This window comes from Mercenaria mercenaria, unplaced genomic scaffold, assembly GCF_021730395.1.
Source record: "Mercenaria mercenaria strain notata unplaced genomic scaffold, MADL_Memer_1 contig_1291, whole genome shotgun sequence".
Lineage (NCBI taxonomy): Eukaryota > Metazoa > Mollusca > Bivalvia > Venerida > Veneridae > Mercenaria > Mercenaria mercenaria.
This window is the reverse complement of record NW_026459272.1, coordinates 29,111-39,143: the sequence shown is the minus strand read 5'-3', so window position 1 is coordinate 39,143 and position 10,033 is coordinate 29,111. Positions and strand designations below refer to the sequence as shown.

Genomic DNA, 10,033 nt, shown 5'->3' with positions numbered 1-10,033 from the left:
TTTGTTTGAAATAGAAATGTTTAAATATATGACAATGACAAATCCCTTCAATATCCTTAACCAAAAACCGTTAAATGCGTATGCCTCTGAGTAGTCAATCATGCCTAACCAGGGCATAATGCACCCGGTGACCCCCTATATATTCTATATAAATGATGCAATCCGGTCTGAAGTCAATTTTCAAAATCATTCAGTCGTGAATCTGTCCATAAATTTAAATAACTTGGATTCCCAGTTTATAACCGTTTAAACCGTTTTAATGTTCAAATCAATACTCATTCTTTCTTAATATCATAATCTATAACGCGCAATTTCACTTTATACGGCATACAAGCTTTTACTGTTATTTTTTTTTTTTAAATCTATAACTGTTAGGTAATAATAGTATTAAATATTGGACTTTCCGTAGTTAAAATATAGTAACAGTCCACGGTTCATAACTCATCATTATCGGTAACAAACGTTTGTACGCATTCGCCAATTTGATTTATCCATAATAAACTCTTGATAAAATGTAAATAAAAGAGATTTGACAAATTAAACTTGCTTTCACATAACTATGAGATCCCATTTTAACAAGATACATGTTGAATTTTGCATTTACCTATTTCTAAATGGGTGTATTTGTCATTTATTTATTTGACACATTTACAAAGTAGATTCAATCAAGTTGAAGCGGAAAACAGCATATGTAGATAACCAATCAAAAAATGTTTTGATTAAGATTAACCAGTCAAATCTTGTTTTGATAAAGACATATAATACTTTTTACATATTTACGTATAAATGGTATGTCATATTTCAAAGAGACGGCGAAGAGAAAGGAAAGGTTCAGATAAACCGCAGGGACATAAAGGTAAAATATTACACTGACATTAATCTTTCTTTCATATGGTTAAACATTCTTTATTATCGAGTCGGGTTTAATGCTTGCTACAGGTCATTGACCTTATTCACTCAGCAATGCGGTAAACTAAATAGGGATATTTTGTAAACCGGTTAAGAGGTTATTTTATCTTTCACATTTGACAGGTGGCACGCGCCAGTATAAATTTATGGTTTAAACATTCAAAACAACAAGAATGAATATAGATTATGTCAATTTATTTACAAGATATTTACAAGACAAACAATACAATACACAAGCTAAACAACAGAGCTTCTGTCTGTATATACAATATGTATGTAAAAATCACTGCAGGTCATTAGTTTTCACCCAGCTGTTGAACTTTTTAGGATAATAACTCCATTTCACAAAGTATTGTCTATTTTGTCCTTTGCCTCTAGTTTTGAGAATTTGTTCTATTTTAAATGCCTGGTCTGGATCATAGTCCACTTTCTGTAATTCACTTTCATAAAACGTTCCTTTGATTTCTTCTTGTTGCATGTCTTGAAGGCGATAGATAGGTAAATTTCCTCTATGATAACGTTTGTAAATCTTGAAGATCTCGCCTGTGAAGGTTTCATCGTACGCACGAGTGAACACAGTCCACAGATGACTGATTCTCACATAATCACCAACTTTAAATTTGAACGGTTTAAGCTTTACGTCTGGTTTTGTGTATTTTCTATTTTGTGCAAAGTAGGTGGCCAGTCGCACTTTCTCCTGGTTATTTTCTTTAACATCGACGGGTCTCATTCCAATCGTTCTGTGAAATGTTTGATTATAGCTTTCCGCGATGCCATCAAGAATTGATAAATATGTGATATTGTCCTTGTAGGTTAAGTAACGCATTATTCTCGATTTTAGGGTCAATACTGCACGTTCGCTCGTGCTCGCCTTTGTCTCGTTCTGTTTTGGCGAGTATAAGACGTTGTATTTTTTCATCAGATCTTGTACCAATTTGGCTCTGAACTCCTGACCTGAAATTGTACAATTTAAAATTGTAGTTTATTCGTGAGAATAGAAGTGTATGTTTGGAAAAAAACGCTGATTTTACCTATGATTGTAAATACATCGTAATGTACATAAGTAAGTATATTTTTGAAGATTTCAAAGAATAAGACATATACCTTTGTCAGTTATCAATCTCTTTGGCATGCGGCCTGAATTTGTGAAGATGTCTTTAAATGCCTGTGTAACGTCATTTCCAGTTTTCTGCTTGAGAGGTCTTAGCCAGACATACTTGCTGAATGTATCAATAACTAACAGTATGTATTTTTATCCTTTGTCCCATTTTTCAAACTTGACCATATCAATTAAATCTGCCATCCATAGGTCGTCTTTTCCGGCACTGATCACATGGTTTCTTTTGAATCGTCTTCTCATGGGTTTATGCAAGCTGTAGGGTTCCTGATTTTGAAGGAATTTCCTGATTCTATGCATCCCAATGTTAAATTTTCCTTCCGTTTTTACCACATGATAAAGTTTTTGTGGTCCGGAGAAACTCGCTGGATGTGAAGGATCAAAACAGATTTTCTTTAAATAGTCCTCCCAAGGAGCCATGTCCGCACTATCCAAAGTCAACAACATAAATGAAATAAATGCTTATACATTAAGTATTTTATTCAGTAACAGACTCTTTCTCTTCGCTTTCGTCATCACTTTCCTCGTCCGACAATTCTGTCTCGAATAGTTCTTTAAAGTCAGGCTTGTATTTTCGCAGTACACGCTTAATACCCGATTGAGTGCTTACATTCTCCTGTGTCAATAAATGTATGTCTTTTAAAATCTTTTGATGCAGTGTACTGTTTTGAAGTGGCAGAATAAACGAATCCAACAGATACTGGTATTTTGTGAAGAATGTGCGTTCATTATATGGCTGGATACGATCTTCTGTCATTTCCTGTGCAGACTCCTCGTCTTCTCCGTCCTGTATAAACTGATTATACAATTTGTCGTATTTATCGTCGTTATAGTCTATAGTTTTTTTTCCAGAGGGATAGATAAGCCTGATTTTCTTCAGCATTATCTTCCATTTCGCCATCACTGCTGTCTTCTATTTTTCTTTTCTTTGATTGCGTAAAGTCGTTATTTTCTGCGCACCATCCCCGTTTTACATGTCTCTGTACATAGTGCGAAGAGTCGAACAAAAGTCCACAATCGTCACAAGCATTTGTATTTTCTGCCATAATTTCACAATTATTTCCCGCGATGTCTACAGTTTGAATTCCGACAGACAATGATTTAAATCGGATTGCTGTTCGCCTTTAATACAATTTTTTTGTTCACTTCTGTTATGTGATTGGTCAATTCAGTTTGCCTTTCGGTTTTCCCTAACCTCCTTGTTACATCATATTTCAATCTGTCATGCTCCAGTGTAAAGGTTTTAGATCAACAAACAGAATAGCCATAGGGCTGTTTTGTTGCTTTCTCAAACTTTTTTAAAAAGTAATCTGTTTTACCAGGGTACATCTGTTTCGCTAATGTAATCATCGATTGTTTGTCCACTGGGTTGTTGAAAAGTATTATATAGTGACAATTTCTCCTTTGCGTGGGATCCTTGCTAGCAAATAAATTTTGATTGATGGAAATGACCGAGAGTGATCTGTGATTTGAACCTTATGTAAATAAGTCCGTGATCCTTTTGTCTTTTCCAGCCACCGACATGAGATCATCCAGTACCAGTAAATTGTTGATTTTTGCATCAAAGTAGTCATCATCCTCCAAATCATTTGGAATTCCCTGAATAAATTCCACCACTGGGCTAACTGTCTTTTGAATTTCTGTATCATTGGCTGCCATCTTCTGTACAGCCACACTATTCTGTAAACTGTAGGCTGAATTCTAGTATTGTGATGTTGCAGTAGGTCCTTAACTAATGTCGTTTTACCACACGCTGAAAATAAAATAACGATTATTACCGTATTTGGAATACCAAGATGCGTGCTATTTTTAAAAATCGGATGTTCCATAATGTGTCACTATATTTAGCTCTTATACATTTTTTCATAAATCAGCAGTGTTACTTAGACCTTTCTCCGTAATAATAAATGGTTCAGACGATATAAGTATAAAAATGTGTACACTAATATTGCTGCTTTGCCAATTAAAAATCTGATTTTACGAATTTGTATAGCATCTATAACTGAAGAACTGGAAAACCTTAATTAATAACTGGCTTAATCCCATTTGAACCGGTTTCTTGAGACAATTTATATATCAGCTCGTTCTGAGATCAGTAACCGTGCATTTGAAAATTACCAGCCGAAGTGTTGGTGTAACGGTGAAAAAAGCAGACGACAGTTTATCAACGCTGGTATACAAAGCTAACTGACTCATCTGATTTTCAAGATTAAGTTTATTTACGGTGATTCAATTCACATTGTGTATGTGATGATTTCTATATCTAGTAAATGTGAAAATCGCTGCTGCCAAAATTTCTGAAAATATCATTTCTTGTACAAAGCATCTAAAATAACTTGTTGGGCCTGATATCATCATGGTAAAGGGGTGTTGTAAAACCACCGGTTTTGTTTCTGTGGTCGTGGTGGTGGTGGTGTCGTCCTAGTCAATCCCGGTGGTGGTGGTGGTGGTGGTGGTGGATACGCATCACTGATCTGAGGATATGCATCATTATTGTTTTGTCCATCATGTTTGTAATGTTTATGTCTCAACATCGCATCCCGTCTTGAAAAGCACTGTTTACACTCGGGACAGTTTACAGAATACATGTTGCTCCTAGGATGATTAACTTCAGAATGATGGCATGTAACTTGCTCCTGCTATTAAATCATTTAGAACAAGGCACTTTCACTGTTTTTAGCCAATCAAATCCCTTCAATCAAAATTGAATGCGCATGCCCAAAATAATGATTTATATATGTTTGTATTCATACTATGAAATTCATTTCCAGATTGAGAGCCATCATCGTCGGAAATCAAATGAAGTAAAAGCAGGTGTTTAAGAAACATAGAGAATAATACAAGATAAGGTAATTGTTTACTTATAAGCATAACTTATTACAAGTACACTTTAGTCTCGCCTGGTTATTTGTAGTCTCGCCTGGCTTAATGTAGTCTCGCCTGATGAAGGTTCTTTAATTTAATGATATTTGTATATGCATATGGTAAAAACTGTCTACTGTCTATTTCTTGCATAATTATACATCTACTTTAAATGTTTATATAGTCAGATCACTTATTGACACTTCAATTTCTTTTCAGTTGACAATCATGGCTTACCAATGTCACGCGTGTGAGGCCAGTTTCCCGAGACTGAGCCATCTACTGCATCACAGACAGACTGAGAATCACTGGCCAAAATTTACATGCCCAAGCTGCAAGAAAAGTTTCACCAGAAAGAATAACTTGAAACAACACATGAAAAAGCACGCAGATGAAAATAATCACCATTGTCCGGATTGTCTTCGTGTATTCACAAGAAAAGATGCTCTTGATGAGCATTTTATACAACACGAAAGCCAAAGTGGTGGAGGCATTAAGAGGGCTCGTGTTGTCGGAGTTGATAACAATGTCAATCATAAAAAACAAAAATTAACAGCAAAGGACGATCCGACGGAATACTATCGGATGGATAAGATCAGTGAAAAAAGAATAGAAAAGATCAGTACGACCGCATCGTATTACAAAATATCAGTAAATGATATAGAGGTCCGGGAACTTCCCAATATCATCAAAACTTTAAAACAAATTTTCCAGTCAATCATTGACAGTATTGCTGGCAAAATACCATCTACCGATAAAGTTAGAATTACAATGGATAATCCGCAATTGGACTTTCCAATCGTTCTTCCATTTATGAAGAGATCTGAACTTACAGTCAACAGAATTTTGTCAGAAATAGAGAGGGTGCTGCAGTCATATGAACAATTTGTGCTTGATGAAACGTTCGGGCTGGAGCTCGTTCATGTACATTTACCTACTGGAAGTGGAACTCATGGCAAACCGTACGTGGACATATCAAGGTTGTTAAAAAGTAAAGGTAGTGTCATTCAAATTAGAAATACCGATGAACTTTGCTGTGCACGCGTCATAGTGACAGCAATAGCACGTATAGAAAAACACCCGCAGTGGGATAACATACGCAAAGGGCGTCTTGCGCAAAAACAACTGGCACTTAACTTACATGACACGGCTGGAGTACCTTTACAACATTGTGGTATTGAAGAAGTGAAACAAATTCAAGAAATACTTTCCAGTTATAAGATCCTTGTTTTGTCGAAGGAACACTTTAACGCCATTATCTATGACGGACAAGAAGACGGCGTACCTATTTACTTGTACTATCACAATGAACACTTTGATGTTTAACGACAGTCGCAGGCTTCCTGAATAGAAGTTACTTTTGCGTTCAATGTAAAAAGGGTTACAGTAACAAAGAGCAACATGCCTGTAACAATCCTTGCGTTCACTGTCATCGTATACACGAGGACGACTCTGCGCACTGGGAATATTGTGATGACTACAATAGATATTTCATCAACGAAACGTGTTTCTTAATGCACAAGCAAAACCATGATACTGGAACATCAACTTGCAGTATGTATTACAAATGTAGAGATTGCGGACAAGCAATAAATATGCGGAAGCATAAGAATCCTCACATGTGTAATGAAACATACTGTAAAACATGCAAAGATTTCATGGAAGAAGATCACAAGTGTTTTATGCAGCCAGTGGAAGAGGATGAACCTATGACCACAAGTAATAAAACAAAGCCAAAGGATACAAAATATATATTTTTTGACTTTGAGTGCACACAAGATCAACAGCTCCAGTGCGAGAAAGGATATCTTTCGGGCGCAAACGGGAAGTGTGTTAACTGTAAAAAAGCAACTTGTGGTTCTTTTGAACATCAGCCGAACTTATGCGTCGTACAAAGGGTATGCACTCAGTGCCTGGACAGCAACTTGTCTTTCGATTCAGAGTGTGATCATTGCGTAAAAAATGAACTCGTTTTCAAAGGAGAGCAGACCACTCAGCAGTTTTGTCAATGGTTATTCTCTGAGGAAAATGTTGGTGCTACCGTAATCTGTCATAACTTTAAGGGGTATGACAGCCATCCAGTTCTACAATACTTACATGAGAATGCCATCCTACCTGAGGTAATTACCAATGGGACGAAATTTATGTCCATGAAAGTTCCTGTGTGTAGGATTCGCTTCATAGACTCAATAAACTTCATTCCGAACGCTTTAGCGGACATGCCCAAAACATTTGGAATCACAGAACTGGCAAAGGGTCATTTCCCACATCTATTCAATCGACAAGAAAATCAAGCAAGCCAAAACCCTGACACAGTTACCAGACATAAAGTACTACTCCCCAGATAGTATGAAAATAGAAAACAGACTGGAATTCCTTGCATGGTATGACATTCGCAGAAACGACAAGTTTGATTTTCAATATAAACTCTTAAAATACTGCCGATCAGACGTGGACATAGATCCTTTTGAAAAATGCCTGACTATCGCATCGGCGTGTAATCTGGTGTTCAGACGAAACTTTCTGGAACACGAAAGTATAGGTATTATTCCAACACAGGGGTACAGGCCTAAAGAGAAACAGTCTGTTTTAGCATACAAATGGTTGGCTTACTTTGCATACCAAAAGAATGTACACATACAACATGGTCGAAATGCTGGTGAGAAGGTCATAGGCCCTTACAAAGTTGACGGATACTACGAAACTGAAGAAGGAGAGAAAGTTGTTTTAGAAATGCATGGTTGCTTTTGGCACGGTTGCAACCGCTGCTTTACAAATTACACCATCAATCCTGTGAATGATATGACAATGGGTGACCTGTATGCCAGAACATTGGATAAGCAACGCTATATAGAGTCTCTAGGATATACGTACGTGTCCAAGTGGGAATGCGATTTTAAAAAAGAAATACAAGATACCCCTGGCTTGCAAGAATTTATAAGATCTGTAAATATAGTGTCCCCACTTGAGCCGCGAGATGCGTTTTACGGTGGAAGGACAGAAGGATTCAAATTGTACGAAGAAGCCTCAAATGACCAAAAAATAAACTACTATGATGTGACATCGTTGTATCCATATGTTAACAAAACTGGAAAAATACCTCTAGGACATCCCGAAATTGTCACAGAAAATTTCAAAGACATTACCGAATACGAGGGTCTGGTCAAGTGTAAAATTGTACCTCCACGTGGACTCTACCTACCTGTCATACATGTAAAGTCGAATGGAAAACTGCTCTTCAGCCTATGCAGATCATGTGCAGACCAATACCAGCAGTCGCCATGTCAGCATACTGATCATAAAAGAGCCTTTCTGGGTACTTGGTTTACAGATGAGGTCAAACTGGCCCTGTCTCGGGGTTACAAAATACTGGAAATCTATGAAGTTTGGCATTTTAATAAGATATCACAGTATGACCAAGACTCCAAATGTGGCGGTATATTCACTGAATATGTGAATACCTTTCTAAAACTCAAACAGGAAGCTAGTGGGTGGCCTGAATGGTGCAAAACAGAAGATGACAAGCAGTTATACATTCAACGATTTTATGAAAAAGAAGGTATACTTTTAGACTACAACAGAATATACAAAAATCCAGGCCTTCGATCCTTGGCTAAGCTGATGCTGAACTCCTTCTGGGGCAAGTTTGGCCAACGTACAAACCTAGCACAGACGTCTTATGTAACAGATACAAAGGAGTTCTTTGACTTTATGACTAGCGATCAACAAGAAATAAAGAACATACGTTTGTAAATGAAGAAACTGTGCAGCTGGACTGGATATACAATGAAGATTTTATTGAGGCTTCTTCCCGAACAAACGTTGTTATAGCTGCATATACAACAGCACAGGCCCGGCTTAAACTTTACAGCTATCTACAGCATCTTGGAAAACGTGCACTTTATTGTGACACTGATTCTATCATATTTTCAACCAGACCAGGGCAGTGGAAACCTCCACTTGGAGATTATCTCGGGGATATGACTGACGAGGTTTCGGGAAACAAAATTACGAATTTTTTTACTGGTGGACCAAATAACTATGCATATAAAACAAAACATTGTGATAAAAATGGTTATACATCATTCTGCAAAGTTAAAGGAATCACTCTTAACTTTAAAAACTCCCTCAAAATAAATTACGCTATGGTGGTGGACATGATTAAGGGGTCGTCCACTGGTAATACAGCCAAGGTTGCAGATATGAAAATATGCCGGGATATCATTAATACCACACTTGTCACAAGACAAGAAACAAAGGACTATAGAATAGTGTTTGACAAAAGAGTAATCGATAAGGATTACCTCACATATCCTTATGGATACTAACTATTTTGTAAAATAACATCATATTTTGTAGATAGCCGTTTTATAAAATGGGCTTTATATTCCACACTAAGTGTTATATGTACATGTATTAAAAATGTTTGTCTCGTAAATAAACAATAAAATAAAATTATTTCTTAATTTTTTTCGTGTGTAAATTCATCATAGCTGTGACTTTACACACTAATGCAATGAGAAATTAACTGAAGTCGGTCGAACTATTTTGGGACATGTACATCTGTGTGAGATATGAACCTTAATTATTACAATATCTTTGGGTATAAAGGATAAAATGTTAAACCGTATATAACAGAGTCTGATTTAAACCACCCACTCAAAAATGGCGCCAATAGAGTCACCGGTACAGTTACGACTGAATGATTTTGAAAATTGACTTCAGACCGGATTGCATCATTTATATAGAATATATAGGGGGTCACCGGGTGCATTATGCCCTGGTTAGGCATGATTGACTACTCCTCTGAAATAGTGCCAAACTATTATGAATGCACTTATAGTCATTCATTTACTTGACATTATGAACAGGTGGTACAGAGCTTCACAGCTATAAATTGAGCAAGTCCTTGAATCAAGAAGTCGTGTATCGCATCATTTTGTTGTTTGGTCGTATGAGTAATACTTATTGGTATTGTTGTAATAAATAGTTAAAGTAACGTCTGTTTAAATCCATTTTAGAATGTAGCTTAATGATATTACTACGTAAACATGTACTTAACTAGAAATAGTTCTTACAAATATGGCATAAAGACATCAATGCACCAATGGTGTGTTCCAAGCAAATGGTGCAGACTCTGTAAGT

General features: G+C 36.5%; 2 protein-coding genes across 2 annotated transcripts; both read left to right on the top strand.

Moving 5' to 3' along the window:
* Window positions 1-819: 819 nt before the first annotated feature.
* On the top strand, window positions 820-6,214 carry LOC128551595 (uncharacterized). The gene is made up of 3 exons (XM_053532491.1): window positions 820-856; window positions 4,798-4,875; window positions 5,108-6,214. Exon 3 carries the CDS (start codon window positions 5,117-5,119, stop codon window positions 6,212-6,214), a length of 1,098 nt encoding a protein of 365 aa, XP_053388466.1. The 5' UTR covers window positions 820-856; window positions 4,798-4,875; window positions 5,108-5,116.
* Window positions 6,215-7,237: 1,023 nt separating this feature from the next.
* Window positions 7,238-9,216, top strand: LOC128551594 (uncharacterized). Its single transcript, XM_053532490.1, has 2 exons — window positions 7,238-8,569; window positions 8,608-9,216. The coding sequence occupies exons 1-2, from the start codon at window positions 7,238-7,240 to the stop codon at window positions 9,214-9,216; spliced, it is 1,941 nt and encodes a 646-aa protein (XP_053388465.1).
* The last annotated feature ends 817 nt before the right edge of the window (window positions 9,217-10,033 follow it).